This window comes from Thunnus albacares, chromosome 10, assembly GCF_914725855.1.
Source record: "Thunnus albacares chromosome 10, fThuAlb1.1, whole genome shotgun sequence".
Lineage (NCBI taxonomy): Eukaryota > Metazoa > Chordata > Actinopteri > Scombriformes > Scombridae > Thunnus > Thunnus albacares.
The window spans coordinates 17,959,572-17,981,841 of record NC_058115.1 but is presented as its reverse complement, the minus strand read 5'-3'; the positions used below and the strand labels follow the sequence as shown (position 1 = coordinate 17,981,841).

The 22,270-nt window shown below is 40.5% G+C and overlaps 1 protein-coding gene across 1 annotated transcript; it reads right to left on the bottom strand.

Moving 5' to 3' along the window:
- Positions 1–663: 663 nt before the first annotated feature.
- On the bottom strand, positions 664–21,702 carry LOC122991100 (neuronal acetylcholine receptor subunit beta-2-like). Its single transcript, XM_044364732.1, has 6 exons — positions 21,336–21,702; positions 9,844–9,989; positions 9,594–9,638; positions 9,114–9,223; positions 3,936–4,926; positions 664–2,872 (listed from the first exon to the last, which is right to left on the bottom strand). The coding sequence occupies exons 1-6, from the start codon at positions 21,385–21,387 to the stop codon at positions 2,717–2,719; spliced, it is 1,500 nt and encodes a 499-aa protein (XP_044220667.1). The 5' UTR covers positions 21,388–21,702; the 3' UTR covers positions 664–2,716.
- Positions 21,703–22,270: the final 568 nt, after the last annotated feature.

Genomic DNA, 22,270 nt, shown 5'->3' with positions numbered 1-22,270 from the left:
GGGGATACAAGACTATCTAATGAAGCCTAAGTCAGCTGACTAACATTTATCCCTGGCCCCGGATAGTTCTCACACATATAGAGAGAGTGCATACACATGCACTCCAGAAACTTCTGTCCAAAATGCCAAATGCCCGCAGACTATGCTTAGTTTTGAATCATCTCAACGTGGCTGAAAAATGTGTGAGGTGCGAGAAATGAGCCTGGAGGATGTTTGAGCTTTTACTTTGTCAGCTCCTGAACAGGGTGTTTGTCAAATCACCTCAAACACACATCAAATAAGAGAGGCAGAGGAGACAACGAAATGACTCAAAGGGGGCTTAATACAGAAAATGTTTATAATGTTGAATGAAAGATTGCAGCATAAAATGACCAATTAATGTGCATGTGATTCATCAGATCTGCTTGTTGGGGCAGCTGTGGCTCAGAGGTAGTGCAGGTCGTCCACTAATTGGAAGATCAGCGGATTGATCCCCGGTTCCTCCAGTCCGCATGTCGAGGTGTTAGAACTCCTGATGAGCAGGTTGGCACCTTGCATGGCAGCCTCTGCCATCAGTGTATGAATGTGTGTGTGTATGAATGGGTGAATGTTGGCATGTAGTGTTAAGTGCTTTGGATGGTCGGAAGACTAGAAAGGCGCTATATAAATGCAGCCCATTTACCATTTACCATGTTGCATTCATTTCCCTTTATTGATCCAGTTACAAAGGTCAGGTCCCATCACAGTCCCTTCCTGTAATTCGTAGCGTTTATTGTCTAGACAGACAAAACTCAACAAGTCACGCAACATGACTGGCCAGTGGGAAGAACAAAAAAGCATGTTTCATCCCATCCACCAAGAAAACAAAGTATTTGAGATGAAAGAAATCAATACAGCTGGATTAGTACAGTACACTTTTTCCTTGGCTAACATTGGTAGCGGTGACGGATGAGTGTGTTATGACAGTGAAAGGTTATAATTCCTCTTAGAAATAATTGCTGGACACAGATTAAAGTAATGTCTCTGAGAGTAGACTGCAGTAATCAAGCATACAATATGATGGAAGATAAAGCAAGTGAAGAGCCAGACTGTTCCTCCAGGTCAGTGCGTATAAAATACTGTACAATATTATTGCTGCTGGTTTCCTTGGTGATGGATGCTGATGAGCACTGCTTTGATGAAACCAGCGTACTGTACCTTTTTAAAAGAAGCACGGTGAGCAACAACAGCCATATGGTCATTGGTTTTAAGTTTTGTATTTTTTAAGCACTATATTGCTGCGTCCTTCCCTCATTCAAAACACAGCTGTATAATAACATCACAACAGCAGCTTGTCGTAGATTTGATCAGTCAATCCAGTCAGGCCAGAGTGTGTGAGGGTAAAAACAGGCTGGGTACCTTCCACACCCCTCATCCATCGTTTGTACAATACAACAATTAGAGCACAAGCTGTTTTGTGTCCCCTCTCGCTCTCATGTTCAAGGCAAATATTAGAATTGTACAGTATGTGTGAGGAGACCATAACACCAAGGAGGTGATCATCTTCTATGTCTCTACACAGAAGGGAATCATCTTTTCATCAGGGGTGTGGTGTAAGTGTGAGGCCCTTATCTGCAGAATGTGCTTGTCTGCTTATGTGTGGTTTTGTTCATCTTTGGGCTATTTCTCTCTTTGAGGTAAAGAGCCTTGTTTTATGCATGCTAGCCTCCATAATGTCTTATCGGGGCCATCAAGATGCGATTATGACAGAGAGATATGGGAGTATGGTAGAAAAGCGTGAAATTGAGTCTTGCCTAAACAGAAAGAAAAAATCATGTCCTGAGTTGCTGATAGTTGGGTAAACCTTTTGTGAACAGTGACAAGGAGACAATACAATTTCAATTCAACCATTTCAGGTAAAGAAATCTCTTTAAAAATTGCTACATTTCTATTCTTGGTGAACTGCAGGGCTATATTGATAACCAAGACAGAGCATGATTACTAAATGGTGCTTTTCACTTCACGTTTTGAATTAAAATAAAATTCTGGTTTATTACAAATTGGGACTTGCTGTATTATTGTATTTTTGGCCATATATTTGCTAAGTTCTAGAGACTCATTAGCACTGCTACAACAACATCCAACCAGCCAACAGTACAACTAGATTATGTATTTAAACTAGATTATCTATTTAAACTTGATTATCTATTTATCTCTGAATAAAGTGAATGTTGGAAAACTATGGTAAGAACCTAGGTCAAAGTAATACTGTAGGAACAGCACCTTAACTGTGATGGATGTTTACAACAGATAGTTTGGCAATAATCTTATACAATATGTTTGGCTAACCTGAAGGTTTAGAGACAGCAATGTTGCCACACTCCCAGATCTCTTGGTGAATACAGTGTTACAACTGACCAGAATCATGGCCAAAATTACAAAAATTAGACTAAATTTGAAATACACCAGAATTATCCTATAAGTTCACCAAAAGCGAATGGATCCTGGTTCTTCTGTGGGCGACAGATGAGCAGAGGATGGCAGGTTAAGTGGAGGATGAAAAGGGCAGGTAATGGAAGTAAGGAGGGGAGCAGGTATTGGAAGAGGGCTAAAGTGCATTATTATCATTTCCCAGTGAGAGTGCAGTGCGAGGCGGACGTGTGAGTTCATGTGTTAAAATGTTATCAGAGCTCTGTTTCTGGGGGGACTCAAAGTTGATTTCTGGGTCATGTTGAGATCAAAGTTCAGGAATCGGGTTTCAGTTATGGTCCATGTCATCAATAATGGGGGTGTTGTAACTCTGGAACAGAGGCTGCATGAAGAGACCGACTGTCCCGACCACACATACACACACAAAGATCCACAGGAAGAGACGGTCGATCACCATGGCTACGTACTTCCAGTCTTCAATGATCTGCAGGGAGAAAGAGAGAGAAGTTTGATGTTAAATATTACCATTGTTGTGTTTAACTTCCTGAACTAAAGTGAACTGAATTCAATTCAATCTGGTTTCAAAGTTGTTTTTTATATGAATTCTCATCTTTGGTACTTTTTATTTAGTGGCTGAAACAGCAGTGACATAATACTAAGGAGTATGAATTCACAAGTCACTGAATTAAAGGTTTTGCTCTGAGGGCAGGCACAATGTATCAGAGCTAGGTTTGTTTTTTCCTCATGCTGTGACAAATTTTGCATCTAATCAAATGCAGAAATCAAAGTTAATTTGAGAACTTAGTACAAATGACAATCTTGTGTAATATTTAAAAATATGCATAAAGACAAAGTGACTGAATGTGATACAGACAAGAATGCTCTCACTCCAAAAACAATTTCATAATTCACCAAACACATATGATATAATTACATAATGAAACCCATCACATAACATAGGTGGCTAGAAAATAAACATTTGAAACACAAATAATTAACAATATGTACACAATCAGATATGCACAGATTCCACTGTGACAGTCTACTGAGATGCTAGCAGCTCTGTGAGGCTGTTCTTAGGCACAACAGTTATTTGAGTTAAATGCAAAGTCCTCATGTTACATGCTTGCAATGACCATGCTAACATTCTGACATTTAGAGGGTATACAGTTTATCAAGTTCAGTATCTTTGTTTAGCATGTTAGCATGCTTTGTACCAAATTTTAAGGCTATCCATCCAACATTTGTTGAGACATTTCACTCTGAACCATAAATTTGAACCTTTTGGTGGCGCTAAAGGAGAAATCCGTGGTTTAGGATACATTGTCTGGAGCCATGAATGTGTGAATTTATGCCAATCCATCAAGTAAATGTATAATTTGACATAATTGTGGTACGAGATGGGAATTCAAGGGATAGACAAAGTCATGAGAATTCTTCCTCTGGGAACCATGGACAACAGCAACAAATTTCATGGCAATCAGTATGCTATGTTTTGACTCACACACTTCAGTGCACACATTCAGTCACTTTTGTCAAATACCTACCCCTTCATCATCATCCTCAGTCTTCATCTTCTCAGCAATGTAGCGCACGCCATCCACTGCATCCTCCACATCAATGTTGCACTTGAGCGTCATCCTCTTCCTGAACTCTGTGTTCTCTGACATGTCGCTGATCTTCCAGCCATAGCGTTTGGCCGACTCCTCATTGACAAAGAAGGATGAGGAGGAATCAGCCATTCCTGCAGAACCTCCAGTCCCCCCATCTGCTCCACGCAGCTTCTGGTCAGAGTACGATCGCTGCTGGTGTTTTTTTCGAAATTTCTCACGGATGTTGGAGCTACCAGGTCTCCGCATGAAGAGGTAGGAAGGGAGTCGGTACAAGAAGATGCGCTTAACCCAAGGAGGCATGGTGTGTGTACTGGGGGACCGATGGTGCACATTAAGGACACAAACGCTGGTGACGATGGAGAAGGTGACCAGCACCATCGTAAACATCAGGTACTTCCCAATCAGAGGCACTGCTAAAGACGTAGGTGGCACAATCTTTGAGATAAGGAGTAAAAACACAGTAAGGGCCAGGAGGACAGAGATGCAGAGGGTCATCTTCTCGCCACAGTCTGACGGGAGGTAGAACACCAGAATAGCCAGAGAGGTGATCAGGATGCAAGGGATGATCAGGTTGATGGTGTAGAACAGAGGTTTTCTCTTGATAATAAAGTCATAGGTGATATCCAGGTATCTGATGTCGTCAGGGTCTTCATTCTTGCGTCCAGGCAGTGAAACAATATCCCACTCACCGCTGGGTTTGAAGTCATCACGACTGGCAAAATCACTGAGGAGGATGAGATCAATTTCAGTGTGGTCGTAGGTCCAGGAGCGGAACTTGAGGGTGCAGTTCTGCTGGTCAAAGGGAAAGTCACGGACTTCGATTTTGCAGGCTGACTTATAGATAGCTGGTGGAAGCCAGGCCACCTCACCATTGTTGGAGACCACAGCATTGGAGTAGAAGGAGACTTCATAGGTCCCATCAGCACTAAGAGCAGGAAAAGGTGGGAGAAAAGCAAAAGAAAGAAGAAAGATAAATGATAACTGTAAAGATTTTGACAAATCTTATTCAAAGATCTCTCACTCATTGAAATACACATCATTATCATCTTCCACATAATATTTACAAATGCAGTAACTCTACAGGGACTGGGTGAGGAGCTAAAACATCTGGAAGTCAAGTCAAGCCAGTTTTATTTATATGGCGCCAAATCACAACATAAGTTATTTCGGGGCACTTTTCACAGAGAGCAGGTCTGGACCGTACTCTTTCATTTACAGAGACCCAACAGGAGCTCTGACTAGAACAACCGCTCCTTTGCATTGAAAGAAGGTAGTTAAAGTTGTTTGGGCATCAGATTAGGATGACTCCTGAATCCTTGCCTGTGGAGGAACAGTATTACAGGCACATCCAACTGAGAAGAGACCCTGGGGCAGGCCCAGAACACACTGGAGGGATTATATATCCCATCTGGCCTGGGAACACCTCAGGGTTCTTTCAGGAGTAGCTGATGGACATGACTGGGAAGAAGAGTGTCTGACCTACTTTATTTAGCCTGCTACCATGGATGGAAGTTTTTTTGGTTGTTTTTTTTTTTTAAAGAAAAAAAAAACATTGTTAAAACAAAAATATTTATAGTTCAGTCAGAGGAACTGTTGAGGAATATTGAGGAATTGACCATTTATAGTAAATGGTTATACAGTTAGATTCGGTGTAAAAGGCTCTTCTCTTTGAGAGAGCTCTCAGATAATCTAAGCAGTGATGAGGATTCTCCTGAGAGAATAAACATACATAAAAACTTCAACAAATTAACGATACAAAGTGGCTGGGGTGGCAGAGGGTGCTGCAGTAGCAAACAGCATTGGCACATACGTATTAGCAGGGTAATACACTTGCTGTACACTTACATGAATATGATTGGGCATCACTTGTCAGCTGGTAGCCAAGCAGCTGGAGAATGAACCAGCGATCGTGAAGCATGAATGAAGCAGCTGGCGCCAATCAGCCAATGCAAGCACGATTTCAGTGTTCTGCTTGAACTATGTAACCATTACACTGCTCACTAAGGGCATTTCTGAAATTATACTTCGTTCTGGTTCGAAGCAGTGGATGAGTTGGAAAATTTGGCATGTTTTCTCTGTGGTTCACTTTCTTCTCACACAAATCCAAGCAAATCAAAATGCATCACTACAAGCCATATGAGAATGATCAATCCTCTCATAGGTCAGATCTGCCTGGGGCAGGAGAAAGAACATAATTAGCTCTAGTCCAGGTTGGACCCAATCGGACCGTCATTCACTCTCTGGTTTGCTGCTAGCAACTGATGATTTCAATTATCCAGTGCACTCTGCTATGGGAGCCATTTAGCTCAACCTTCACAGTATGCCTGGTACACCTTGACCAAGACTACATCCACAAAGGGTCTCGGTACAATTGTTTTGGTCCACATTCATCCAATTCAACTGAACTAACCAGTGCAGGTCTGAAAACGCCCCAACAGGCTCTGTACTGTATGTCACTTCTTAAAATATATGTAATAATTTGTCAAATCCATTACAATCTTGAGCTAGTTCATCATCTTAGTGCAACTGAGCATGGATTTAATCTGTTTTGCAGCACTGTCATCAAAAGAAAACATTTATTTGAGTCTAACTGATGGCATGTTGAGAATTTGCTTTCATGACATGTGTGTCTGCAGAGGTGACACATGCAACAGTTATATGTATTGAAAGTTACAGGATGTGTTTATCATCCCTAAGGAAAAGCTCTGTATTGTACTCCTAGCAACATGGCAACAACTGTCCACCCCCCCAAAATGCTGCTGAGACTGACTTTTTTTCTTTATCTCACGAAGGCTGCAGGTGATGCATTATACATAAGTGGCCTATCAATTATAAAGTAGGTCAGGAATCCAGCCATCACACTCAGTCTCTAATGCTTTGGGGCTGGCGTGAATATGCAGACTAATTAAAAATGCAGAGGCCCCACCTGCTTCTGACTGTGCCAGAGACCTTGACATGAAGTCATAAAGTAATGCTGATCATCTCGTATCAATTTGCTTTTTAAGCCAGTAAGGTCTTTAAGCGGTCTTTAGCTGACCAGCAATCTGTGTTCGTAAAAGTTTAATGCCTACAAACCCTGTATAAACGGTGGGGTAACACTGCTGACCAAAACAAAAATGTTGCGTGTCTGCACATCTGTGGCTGTTAAACCATCTCAGTCAGGTTTAAAGTTCATTCCTGACCATGGAAATAACAATCACACCACCAGTTTAATTTAGTGGCTGTTCTGCAGCTTTTGATCATATCACATTGTCTTCATCAGCAGATGGAGTTTGATAAGTTACCTTGGAATTGTAGATCTTTCCCTTTTCTGGGCACTTTAAGGACTTCTCAGCCTTCCCAGATAATAGGGTCAAATTTGGACCCTGGATCTGATTGAAAATTGACCTCTGGTTGTCAGATGTTTGGGAAGATGAAGATTAGATGTTTGTCTGATTGTATCATATATATATAAATACATTTGGAAAATGTTAATACCATAAGTTGTGAGAAGTTGAGTTTCTTGAAATATATTAGCCATTGGGGACTATTTGAGTGTTTTTGTAGACTGCTGATGAAGATCATGTGATATGATTGAGCACTCCAAAAAAGCTACTATATGGATCTTGCTTTAATTTGTACCAGTTAATAGTCCAGCTGCTACAGGCTTTTTAAGGCTTTTTCCTTGCTTGTACAGAACTGTGATATCTCTAATCTTTACATTTTGAAAGTGGCTGTTCATATTAATTAGAGTAATTGATGGCTAACTTTCCCTCATTATAAACTGATAAATCAAAGCACCATGTATACAAATTTTGCATAATCACAGCTTACAATTGTCTCAGTATTTTAGCGCTGATTTTATTCTAAATGTCATGTTTTTGCATTAGATCTTGCGTTGTGTCTTTGCTTTGTTTACTGAGGGGTAAATAAAATAGCAACAGTTAACAACTATGACACAAGGTGATATACTCATTAGTCCCATGGAACTAAATTGCCTCCAGTTATTGTATACAATTCACCTTAAAGAAACTAGCAGATGGAAAGGAGACCCAGGTGTTGACCTATATGGGCGACAGATGAGGTGAGGCCCAAAAGCCTTCATGTCTGTCAGCTAACACTTCAGTGGCAGCAGGGCTAATTTCCCCTTGAATGAACGTATTACAGCATTGGGATTCTCATGTATTGATTTTCACTGGCAGGCATTTTATACAGCTGCAAGATGATTTTTGATGTTCACACAAAGTGAAGGTCTTCTCAGATCAGTGATTTAAGCACTTGTGCTCAATATGCAAAAACACACAATAATGTGCAGGGACGTTGTCCTGTTGTCCAATGTAACAGTGCTTTTAAGATTGAGCGTGCAGTTGGGGTATTATAGTGCATTGACTTCTATTAAAAAAGATCAATAGTTAAGGCTGTAATGTGACTGTATTGTTTTAATGTACATATCCAGGTCTATAGTGTGAAATGCAGCTGAACTGTGTCAGAAACTGAAACATTTTTACTGTCTATGTAGCTTGTATGTGCTCAAATGCTCAAATGTAAGGTGTGAAGAGGAAGAAAACCCAACAGATATGGAAGAAATCTAATCACAGCTGCATAATAAATGTTCACTGGTAGCCTCATTTTGGTCAGATTTATTATAAACTGAAATGGAAAGCTAAAGATTATAGAGTTTCTGTGAATAAGTATTTTCAGTCCTAAAAGGTGACCAAAGTCCCTAAAAAGAAGTCATTCAAAAAAAAGTCAAATCCTTCATAATGGATCTACAATCACCCTGTTTCTTTTGCCTTACCTGCAGACTTCATCATTAATTCAGTCTCTCCCCATCTCTTTTTCTCTGTAATCTCTCATCCCTTAAAAGACCACTCATCATCATGAGACTATCTGCAGACACCTCTAACAGTGTTAACATTGTTTTTTTATTGTATTCAATTTTCTAAAAAAGGTGACAAGTGGGATAAAAAGGAGAGATAAGAGGATAGGAAGCGTAAGAGGATATGAAAAACATTTTAGAAAAATGGGCTTTTGTAACTATTTGAATAAGTTGCTCTTTGTTGTCTGATCCTCTTTTAATCACTTAGTTTTACAGCTATACATGCACACACACACTCACATAAGCAGCCTTACTTGTTGTAGAGGACAATGTCTGGCAGCCAGATGTGTTGTGACGGGAGGCGGATTTTCTTGATTCCCTCGTACTCATCAGGGTCCCACATTAATCTGTAGTCATTCCATACCTGATGAGGATAAATGAAAATACAATACATGCATCAAAAATCACCAAAGCTGATATGAAGAATACACACAAAATTGCTCGCACAGATACGAACCAGCTGTTCGCTGACATATTTGTTCTACATGCCATGAGCTGAACGCATCAGCGAACCAGCAACATTTTCACCAAAACCTCTGCATATTCAACCTGTCCCTCAAAAAAACGCAGATACATGGTGGTGTATCTTTATATATTTTTGTGTGTGTGCAGTAATGATTAATACGAGTCAGACACTTATTGAGCCACTAAGAGGTCGTGTTTTGACATGGCCTGACCTCACAAACATAAACACACATCGAAAGAAGAACAAAAGGTCAAGCAGGGACACAAACCTGAGTGAGCCAACAGTTGGTGGTCATGATCTGCTCCCTCTCATTCTGAAACACACACAGACAGAAGGTTTATACATACAGGATGTGGATGGCTAAAAGATGGCTCCAGTATTTAGGCAGCGGCTGAACTCACTCCTGTCAGTAGAAATAATCTCCACCATCTGTGTTCTTGAATTATCTTAAATTAGTAGAATATGCCTCTATGAGTCTGAACGTGGATTTGGACTTGTGTGTGTATGCGTTTCCTCACCACGTTGATCAGCTGGGCGAGGGACACCTGGATGTAAATGGTGACCTGCTGGCTGTTGTTGACAGCTGGTCTGATCAGCTTGTTGTAGCGCTCCGATGACAATAGGTGACTCACCAGCCGCTCCTCCACCTCTGCACACAAGGCAGCTGCACACATACAGAATAATACAGAGTAAGAAACCAGCTACGCACAATGGACCAGGACCAGTAACATGTACTTTATGTCCTTGGTGTGGTCAAGTGAGATAATGCAGACAAGATGAGATATGGTTCTTGCAAAAGCTTGAGACAGATTTCAGTTTTACACTCTTTTTTTTTGTAACCACACCAACAATGTACATTGGGCCAACACATGACGGGGGTGGGGAGGGGGGAGATGTACCATGGAGAGCCTGCCTGTTGGAATGAAAACCTGTTGTTTCTCCGTGGCAAATGTTTCGCTAGCCTATGTCCAACACTTCTGTCCAATGAGATTCACGTTATTGACATTGTTATTGCATATCGACAGACAATAATTAGGAGCTTGTTAATGAAGCACCAAAAATATGTAACACCTTAAAATAACTAATTTAGGCTTAATTTTCATTTAAGGATAGCAATGGGGGAAACAATCTTAGAATGCAATAACAAAAGCATTACTCAATCATCCCAAATGCTGACACCACATGAATGCATTTATCTTGATGTGACCATGGATGGATGTTTGAAACTTGAGGATGGGCCAAATTTTTCACTCGTCCATCACAGTTCATGATATAGTACATCTAAAAGGACATTAGCATCCTAACATAATAATGTTACATTATATTGTGTTCCACTAACAGTAACACGCTAAATATATTATCTTGCTAACCTGAGGCATATTAAAGTACTAAACACTTAATCTTAAACATTAGCATTTCACAATTAACATGTTAACATACTATCATTAGCATATTAAATGTTCCCTTGTTTTTTCCCCTTCCTGAAGTGCTTCCTAAAGCAATAAATGTGTCCAATTCACACAATGTGACATTGCACAGGTGAGATGCTGTGTGTGCTATAAAAAGCCAATCTCCTACTCCCGTCTGTTCTATTAGCACATCACCTTAAGGCCTTAAAACTGGAAAATGTTTGTGAGACTGTGTGTCCATATTTTAAGCTAAATGAGCATCTACTGCTTCATTTTAAAATCTGAAAACAACAAAAACCACTACTTTGTTAGCATCAAACAGCAACATATCCCACATCTCTCCCATCTCCACTGTCAAAGCCTCATGGAGATCTCATACAGTAAATCCAACTTATTCTATTTCATAAGGCCAAAATATCCTCTGGCTGTTATGTAATCTCATTCTGTTGGACGCCATACCAAAAATGTCAAACCACAGCCTGTAAAAAAATATTCCAGCTCTCTGATTTTGACTTCCTTAATTTCATCATCTCAGTGGAGTGAGTGTTGAGACGATGCACTCGTATCAGACTAACATGGGGTGTTGAGGGTACCTCACATTGCATAATGTGTGTGTCTCAAATGATTAGATATGGTGACTAAACACCTGGGGCCACATGAAAAGGGAGGTCTCCCGCTGACTCAATTTGATCGTACAGATGTGCGTAGGTAGAAGTCCATGTCAGAGCAGCTGTTTATAAATCAGTTGTGATCTTGTGTTCAACTTTCCAGCTTTACAGTCTGATGGGATGGATCATATCTGAAGGAGGTATCACAATTTTACAATTTTAGATACCGTACTGTATGTTTGAGTGCAGTTGAAAAAGTTAACACGTCAAAAATGTCAAAAATAATTGCACAATTAAATAGTGAACACCTTAAGACTTGACAAGGACTAGAGAACCATTGGAAGGTTTGTGCAGCGCCAAAAGATGCATGTTGGCATTTAATCTGCACTTGCAAACAGAAGTTAAAGTTTGGTGTAGCTAGAGAATCTTATTAACTTCATTAACCTTATTTTGAGCATTACATCGTACTTTGTTGCCTAGGCATGTGCACAGATAGACCTCAAAGGGGGCTCGAGCGCCTGCCCATTTGGCCCCTAGAGAGAAAGTGCCCTTTTTCTGGGGTTTCTGGGGTATTTTTAATAAATCAATAAATAAATTCCTTTTACATCCAGCGTGACACAACAATATATTCAGTACCTCATCTTGTTTCTGAGAGTAACTGACAGAGAATTTATATAAGTATATGTTAGTATAGTTTACCACAAGGTAAAATGACTGTAGTTGACAGAACTCAGTAGCGTGGAACTAATGTTCAGGGGGTATTATACTATTAGTATATACTATATACTGCATACTCTTATATTATGTACTATATACTATTATTGTCATTGCACATCTGATGCAAAGCGGGTATGGATCCTGTCATGCAACACATTTCTCCAAGTTGTTTAAGTTAGGTATAAAGTTGTGAAAAATGTATGCATCTTTATCCACCACGAGCTACAAGATATCAACGATATGATACACATAAGAAATATGACCAAATTAAGGATGTTTCCCTCCTTCTGCAACAAGCAGCCAATGAGGTGCATTCAGTGTCAATCTGAGTTTTTAGTGTCAAATTGATCTGCATTAACTATAGTCAGCAGTGATGTTGTCATTGTGTTTGTGTTGCTAATGTCAGACATTAAAGTAACGTCTAATATATGATTATATGTACAGTAAGCATACATTTTCCTTTCTTTGTATTTTATGTCTTATGTTTGCTCAACAGGTGAATATTTGTACAAGGACAGTACATGAATGTTAACTGTGCACTAAATTCCATTATATATTTAAGCAAATAGTTAAGCACTTTTTTTTGGTATTTTTTCAGTATTTTTGGAGGGAGAGATAGAAAGGATGAAAGAATGTTAACTGTTAAAATCTTTTATAAACCAGTTTCTAATACACCTCATCTAAAGCTTATGTGTTGCTTTTTAGAACTGTGTCTTAAATGCATGATGTCTTCCAAGCCTCAGTATTATGATATGTTATGTGAAATATATTAAACAAATTTGTTGGCACATAGAAATAGTATCTTAGCCATACAATATCAGCATCCTCTTATTGTCTGTTATTATTGAAGTAGTTTCGCCTTCTGTGGAGAGGTAGTAAGAGGCGAGAGAGGCAGCCATGCAGCCAGAGGAAGTGCATCTTCGTCAGCAGTAGAGCTTCTGCAAGTGAGGATGTCAGTCAGAGGGCTACAGTAGGTAAGAGTTGGGCTGGTTAACATGTGAGGAGAATTTACTGAAAAGACACTTAATTTCTTTGAATGTATCATTAATTAACTGTCATGTAGCAGTGTTTGACCCAATCTCAGTCCTGGGTTTGTTTTAAATACATACATTTCAATATCTCTTTAACAGTGTTGCAAAAGTAGTCATTCCAGGCATATACATATGTAATTATTTGCAAAAAATCGCCTTTTAAGAATTTGGGCACCCGCCCCTCTAACATCCTCTTCATGTCCTTGTTGTGGCCTGTATGGTAATTCAGAGCTCTTGCAGAAATCAATAGAGGAAATGAAACAAAAACAGACTCAACCGGCTACTTTGCCAGCTTCCTGATCACTGCAGACCTACTCTGGATTATCAGTATAGTTGAATGAGATCATAATGGGAAAACAAACACATTAACAGAGGCACACACACATGCCCAGAGCAGCAGTAAGTTGGTGAAGCGATGTTTAAATCTCGTGCTATAAGGTCTCACCAAATTGGTACTGCAATGTAGCATGCTGCACATGCTCAGATGTAATGAGTGTGTAATGAGAGTAATGAGAGTATGCGTGTGTGTGTGTATGCATGCTCACAAACAGATCAGATGTAATTGTGTACTTAGCAACAGTCCAACACATAAATACATACACAAATACAGTATACCTACCTACTTCAAAGCCAGGCTCACTAGTAGACACACACACTGTTTGTTCCTATACAATGAATATATTACATGTTGACAATGCACGCGATATCCAGTTCATATGACGATAATGAGTCACATTTGAGCAGACACACACATACACACACACACACACACACAAAGAGTCACCGCAGGGCTGATTTCACTAATCAACACAGAACAATGTCTGACTGGGTCACAGAGCTTCAGTGATAGTGGGTTTAAAACACTCTGCCAGCCTTTCATACATTTTAAACTTGTGAAAAAAGTCCCTTCTTTTGGCCAATTAAAACTTTCATTTAAAACAGTCGGCAGGACAACTGACACTAAACATCAAAGGCTCTTCACAGCCATGTTTGCTCTCTATAGAGGGAGGGTTCTTAAGGATGACTGAATATTTGCTGTCTCTCTGAGAGGGTGAACATTCGGTAAATGGAAAAGCCTTTTGTTCGGTTCTATTCTGTTTTTGTAATGTTTTGTTTTATTTGTTTTTATGTCCCTTGGTTTCTGGAAGGCATTTTGTGACAGCCTTTTTTGTAATAAATAAACCTTTCTTGGCATGACTGTTGGCTGTGGCTTTCCAGCATGCAGGACAGTATGAACCGGAGGATGATGATAACAGTAAGGAAAAGACAGATAAGAGGTCAACACTGTGTATATCTCAACCAAAAGCACTGAGCCTCCATCTTCAAAAAGTATGTTATTTAAGTTATCTTACTGAACTTTAGTAATATAACTTAAGTTCTGCTTTTATCTTTAACACTGTGGCTCAAGAGGTAGAGCAGGTCCTCCAGTCCGCATGTCGAAGTGTCCTTGGGCCAGATACTGAACCCCAAATTGCTCCTGAAGGCTGTGCCATCAGTGTGTGAGTGTGCATGTGTATGTACATTAGAACTCTTGATGAGCAGGTTGGCACTTCGCATGGCAGCCTCTGCTATCAGTGTATGTGTGTGTGAATGGGTGAATGTTAGCATGTAGTGTAAAGCACTTTAAGTGGTCGGAAGACTAGAAAGGAGCTACATAAATGCAGCTCATTTACTTTACATCTGTCATGGCAGCAGCCAATTAATATTTTTTCTTTTTTTTCCCTGTGTTGTCAGTCTTATAGTCATTAACATTTCCTGTCATTTCATACCCTCCAGTGTATTCCTGTCAGTTTTTATCACCTGAGCTCCACATCCCCTCTGCTCCCACATCTGCTCCCATCTTCAGCATTTGATCAATCCTATACACACACACTAGTAGCAGTGGGCAGCCGCAGTGCAGTGCCCATGGACCAACTCCCTGGTCAGGGGCACTGACAAGAGTATTAACCCTTACATACATGTCTTTGATGATGGGAGGAAACCAGAGCACCCTGCGGAAACCCACACAAACATGGGGAGAACATGCAAAATCCACATAGAAAGGACCTGGGACAACCAGGGTTCGAACCCAGGACCTTCTTGCTGTGAAGCAACAGTGTTAACCATGTTGCCCAATTAGTCATCAGCTCCGGAATGTACAGTGTGCATACCTGCCATTTTGGACCAGTACGCTCTCCTGTTATCTGCTCTGTGGCTGCCTTGTTTTCTTTTTTTTTTACACTTGCCCTTTTACCCTTTTGGACCTTTGCTTGCCTGTTTATGCCTCTTTGGACATGTTTGCCTGTTCTGACTGTCTGTCTGATACCAAATTTGACTTAAATCAAAGAGCCAGTTAACTTTGCTTTGAGTCTGCACCCTGCTTACCTGAGTTGTTCCAAATATCAGTAACAAACACCAAAATACGCCATCATCACTCAGGGATTAGAGCCACAATTTTAAATGATGTTTCGCAATGTTTTGCTGTTCATCCAAAAGGCTCCTTCAGTTAAGAACTAAAATTTTAGTTTTAGCTTTCTCCATACATCCAACCACCTGAATGATTGAGAAGAATCTTCACAGATGATTCACTAGATATTCATCCACTCACCAAAGAGATCAGGATTGACCTTGATGTTTTGTCTAAACATCTGTCAGGAACATACTGTATCTTCAAAATGTTTTCATGAAGTTTTGTGTACAGTTTAAGCCTCAAACTGACAGACTTCATCTTGCAAGCTTGCTTTTAGTGATGAGATTTACAGCTGGAGACAAACATTCGTGATTCTGAAGTGAAGTGACGACTCAGCGAATGGAGCGTTCATCCAGTGTGGTGTAGGAAGAGTTCATGCTGACCTCTCAGTGATGGAGAAAACTGTTATTCATCAACTGTGCAGCCGGTGATGTCTGCTTCTAGTTATTTGTTTTGAACCGGCAAAAACCTAATTAGATTTTGGAGGTGCTCTGGTTCTGAGAAATCTGCCCATAGACAGTTCATCTTTAGTGAAAAGAAAGATGTTGCTGGTTGATATGTTTGGATGTAATAGTCTGCATCCTCGAACTGCCTTCAGGTCTTTAAGCTGGAGAGTTTGACACTGTCCAAACCCAGAATTTTGTGCAAAGTCAAACATACTCATACAGCTCTGCCAACACTTTTGATCTGACATCAGCAATGTACATGTGTCCTGACATCTGAAAACTGTGCAGTTAGCAGCTTTGGACAACTGTGAATATTGTCTCAGTATTTATTCTGGCACTTTATTTACACTGTTTTGTAGCAGCGGTGCCATCTGTGGTATCAATATATACTCGTGATAAAAATGTTTTCTGATATATGTCAGGATCAACCTGAAAAGAAGAGGCACTGTACTTTCAAGAGGTATGTGCTACACTTGGTCACTCTGCATTAACCTCCAGCAGGCCTCCATCTGAGGAAGAGACGGGAGAAGTGTCCAACATCTGAGCAACCATGACATGACACTAAACCCTGAGGGTAAATGTCCTGAGAGACACAGAGCTCTGTCTGTCAGGATTAGACCAAGAGGAGAGACAGAGACACATGAGAGGTGAAGAGGACAATAGAGCGCACACGCACATCACAAAAACAAACAACAGCAACATCAAGGAGTGTGAGACAGAACAATTCCCAGATTACTATAATCATCTGATAAAATGAAGGCGGATCATGCCGTATTACGGTAGTGATTGGGAAGCCACAGTGATTCATGGGATCACAGCCTGGCAATAATAAGTCGTTTATATGCAATAAGGGTGCAAATTGCTGCATAATGGCATGCATTATTCTTCTACTAATTAAAAGCAACTGGTGTGGTTTTGAGATTTTGGCTTCCTGGGAGTTGAGACCACACTTTCTATAAATCCTGTTGGGTTTCCTCTTTGTGTTCCTTTCAGCTTTTTATTTGTCATTGTGCTTTGGTTAATTGGATTAAGGCTTTGTTAAAAAGCAAGAGCTGTTACACCAAGGAGCAGAGTCATAAACAGATGAGGGGCCATAACACGTAGAGGATTCTGAGGAACCTGTTGAAGAAGTTATTGAACTCTAATCATTATCTGTGCTGCTAAAATGAAACAAAAGGTATCAGTGGGAAAATATACTCTCATTACACTATAATTAAGGGAGCAATACACTGATTTCTCATATAAAGGTCAGTTTACTTGTCATGAGGAGCACTGCTCAGCCTGTGAAAACAGTTGTCTGATGTCTTCTGAGAAAATAATCTTGATGATGTTGTCATGGCTTCAATTGTTTGGTTTTTATTAAGAAAAACTAAATCACATCCAGTATAGCATTTCAAATTATAACATATCAAAAACACCTTCAACCCAAGATCTCAGCATGATAATGTTCCTCAGAAAAACACATTCTGCTACTAAACTGGCCACTGCTTAATTTTGGCTAACTTCACAAACAGTGATATTTTTATTATAATTGTTCTCAAATCATACTGAGCTGGACTGAAATGTTTGTTTCTCTAACCCCTGAGCAGTTTTAACACTCCTTTTGTTATTAAACATTTTATTACATTCAGAACATTCTTGAACTATGGAACAATTAGTGGCAATTAGCTGAAAGAGTAAAACTGAAGATGTCATTAGCTGTAGACAAAGATTCAACATGCACATATGTACTGTACACATGCACAGAAAGAAGAGTTTTGCGCAAAATCTATGAAATGAAATGATTGCTGTTTGGTGGCTGAATAAATCAAGTTAACATTTGAAACACACATTTTTAAAAGTTGCTGCTGACGCAGCTTCAGCCTTTGCTTTTCTCTGTTTGCTCTACAAGAAATAAGAGACGTCATATTGCCTTATAAATGTACAGGGGGAAGCATAAAAATAAAACCAGCACAAAAAAATGAATAAACTGTGAAAGACAAATGACTTCATGTGACTAGTGGAGAGACCCGAGGATGATGAAGAAGCACAGTATGGACTGTATAAAGTGATGTGAGGTACTGGGTTTGAGAGAAAACGCTAAAACAGTAGATGAGGCTAAAATGAGATGTGTATGAGGTTGATGTAAGTAGAGACGGAGCATTAGGGAGTCTACCAGCAGGTCTCATCACACATGTATGCACACACACACACATACACACTCGTGTCCGCCTCACTGCACTCTCCACACCTCAATAATTCATCGCCGCTAAAATAAAAATGCCATCATCTCACAAGCACAGAGACTCAAACACAATCGAAGATTATTCTCCTAGTCTTTCTCGGCCAGTTGAAATCAACACATAGTCTCCATCACAACATACAGAATGTGTAAAACAACAACAACAAAAAAACTCATTGTTTGGGTGATGCGGATGAATGGATAGGCTGTGCCATCAGTGCAGAGTACGGAGAGAAAATGCACCCAAAATCTGCATCCTGTAGGTTGTTTTTTAGGGTAGTGAGGTTCACAAAGTAAATTATTCAGTGTCTTACCATCTGGGGTGTCCTTTCTGAGGCCAAAACAATTTAGGCTTCAGCTGTCTTTGACTTTGCTCAGTATACTGCCCAAGTCAGTCATGTTTTAAAGACACCCACATGCCATTCATATACATTCACAGCCACATGGTCAAGCTCCGTCTAAATATTTGGCATTGTTCACAAAAACTTTCAGGCAGTAGATATGCATCTGAGAGTTTTTGTGCTGTTTGGTGTCTCACAGGGTTTGTGTTGGTTGTTTGGCTCTAACTTTTTATCTTCACAGATAATCCTTATGTCTGTGAGGATAAAATCAACCATTCTTTTATCTGTCACAACCCCTCCCTCGTGTCTTTCTGTCCCGCTTTGCTCCTTTCTTCTCACTAGTGACAGGAACATGTGCAGGATGAGAACAGAAGAAAAACAATGGCAAATGGCTTCCCTCTGTGCCACTCTTATGTTTAACCACTTAGAGTGCACCAGTTTCCTCTAAGTAAATGTTCACCTGATGCATCCCACTCTTGCATTCTTCTCTTCATCTGCGTCTGTCTGTCTCTCACTCGAAGAGCAGCAACATCCAATCAAGTGCGCCAGCCCAGTGAATAATAGTTTACTATGATGGGCTGACTCACTGATGACATGCTCCCTTGACTGAACACACATGTGCAGTTCTGAGAAAGCTGGTTTTAAACTTGTGAGACCAAACAGCAGTAGCCTGAGAATAACACCAGGCTAACACTTCGAGCCGCAGATTTCCGCCCACCCACACAGAAAGTTTCACCCAGGGGCAACAGAGTCGCAGAGTCAGGGCTGTGTGAGGGTTTCGTGCAACATGCTAAATGCAGATAGCATGTGACACCCCCTCACCCCCACCCACCCCCCTCTTGCACTCCTAGGCATTGTGTAAGTGTTTAATGAGCAAAACATCTAATCTGGGATAGCTGTAGTACACATTAACGCATTTATACGGCATGCAGCTGATACTGAAAGAATACATGCAAGCAAAGTGGCTGCCTGGATTTTTACTGTAGCAGCCAGGGTGACGTTTGATAGGAGTGACAGAACTACAGTCATGCAATGCCTCTATTCTGGATCTGTTAGGCAAAAAGTGGCATAAAGGGGTCAAGGAAAGGGGTAGCAAGGAAGGAAGGAGGTAGTGGGGACAATAGGAAGAAGACTCACACTGGAGTACTTGATGTTGAGAGCAAATGTGCTCAAAGTTGGTCATAAAGTGTTTGTTTTGGGTTTTATTAATAAAAGTCTCTGGGAGTATACTGCATTGCACTGCAGGCAAACAAATACAAGTAAAAATTGACCTTCATCTGCATAACACCACCTCTCATTCCCAATGTTTATGCCTGCTCTATTATAATAAAACATGTTTAATTAATAATTACCCGCTTTGTTTTATAGTTACAGATAAATTACTTTTTTTCTCTTTTTGAAAGCAACAAAGCTGCATAAAATACTCCAAAAATGAGGCTGACTTTCTTTTGAACTGACTGGGTCATTTTATCCTGGAAGTTTTTACTAGAACCATATTTCTATTATCTGCACACAACATGTCTTTATTTCTAATGGAAACATGTCCAGGTTAGGCTGCTGGGGATACAAGTATCAGTGCTTTGATCTATACTGAACTAGATAAAATTGTGTTCAATTGTAGTGTTAAATAGAGTTTGTTTTGAACTGACGGCCTGTAGGGCAATTTTGCAAAGGTTTTTGTTTTCCTCATACTGTAATCTTTTTAATTGTCTACTGGCTAATTGGAACAACCTGAGTTCATTAAACCTAAATAGGACTAATGATCACGTTTCCGTTGTATGTCCAGATTTGCTATGGCAGAGAAAAACTTTCTAAAATCTATTTATTTTCACTGAAGGAAGCAGTGACATTGGGTCCTGGGTTTGCCCTGTTGAGTGCCACAGCAGATCATGCACTGACACAGTGAGATCCCATTACAGCACCATGGACAGCTCCTGAGTGGGATGCCCCTCCAGTGCCTGATTCTGAGCCTGGTTCAGGACCACGGACAGCTCCTCATATATTAAACTGCTTCATTTAATGGAAACAAAAGAGAAAAAGGCTCCCACATCTTCTGATAGAAGTTATGGTTTTCTGAAAGGATTCAGTCCATTTAGCTCCGACTGTAATTAACATCAGAGGGCCTTGGCACATCCTGCAGGTCATTAGGCACGATGTGGGCCACAGAATGAGATTACCATTATGAGATTTCATCAAGTAGATTTAAACGCCCATGTATGTCCGCATTTAGAGCTCGGTGAGTCATGAGAAGACCACAGTCCTAAATGGTTTAAAATTACATAGTTAATGAATTTGTTGTTTAAATGACAGGCAAACTTCTCAAATCTCACACTCGTGTGCATTTAAACCAATGTCATTATGACTTCGTGGGTTTGTTGTGCAAAGACAGGCAAGTTAGTAATTGAGGCGTGCTGAAAAATCACGTGCCAAAGCAATCTGACGCACGGAAACGCCACTACTTTTCCCCACTGGCCTGTTTTCCGGTATCCCGTGTTAAGCTAAAACATTTCCCAAAATTCAATTAAAGATATTGACAGAGGAGATTAAGCTTCTGCCTAAAGGAGTGGCACTGAGTTGCAAATGTCACATGTTTTCAAGATTTCTGATATTTCATTTCAAGATAGACTCCACTGTACTATTAATTGGCATGGGTAGCCCATTTAGGTAGTGCTATTTCACAACAGACGCCTCAAAACAATGTGATCCTATCTTTAGCTGAAGCTCCATACGCAAAGTACAAGCCCCACTGTCCCGTCCCGTTCCGGGAGGATTTGAAAGGATTACTCACTTGCCACGGTGAGAACCAGAAGAGCCAACGCTGCTTTCACCGGGGCTGCCATCGCTTCCTCCCCTCCAGTGCGACAAACACACGAAAACTTGCAGATGAAGAGTCTTTCTTGCTTGCGTTTCTTTCTTTTCTGCTTTGTGTGTGAAGTAAGTAAGTAAAGAGTGAAATAAAAAGAAAAAAAGAGGTTGGTTATAGCGGTTTCATTGCAAGGGATTCCTCAGATAACGACCGGTAGCTGCGGCTTGGAGGCATGGAGAGGAGCTCTGACTGCTGTCTGAGCCGAGAGAGATGAGGAGGAAGGATGCTTTCTGCCAGAGCGCACCGACTCCACCGCTGGTCCTGGAGCTGTGATTGTGCGCAGCGGAAACCGGCTGCAGAGAACACAGTCGCCCTTACTTCTTCTTCTTCCTCTTCTTCTTGAGCGATGCAAACGAGGAGCTAGTGAGGATACGCCAGTCCTGTTATCGCCGAAGCGGCCATTCTTCAGATAAAAGATTTAAGCGCCCCGGTCCTCACACTGCCCTGCCCGCACAGTGCGCTCCCCAGTCGGGCGTCAGTTTCATTCTCTGCCGTCTTGATCGACAGAGTTTGACATCTGTGACAACAAACAGGATGCGATAACAGTTAGAAATCCCCCTCAGGGAAGGCACTTAATACCCATCAGCCACTGAAACCGACTTTATCTTCTCCAATCAAACGAATGCCTTCATTGAAAATGCACTTTAAGTTAATTAAAACACACTTTAAAGGCTCTCAGAAGGGAGCAGCTACAGGAAATTGAAGTTTTGTTTAAGCTGTGGCTAAAACTACAAACAAGAAAACTTTCTCTTTAGGTTCTGTAATCTGTTAAATTATGAGAAAATAAATGAAAAGACTGAAGCTGTGTGGAAGCAGGTCTTCAGTAAAGGCCTTATTTGCATTAAGCACATTGTGGT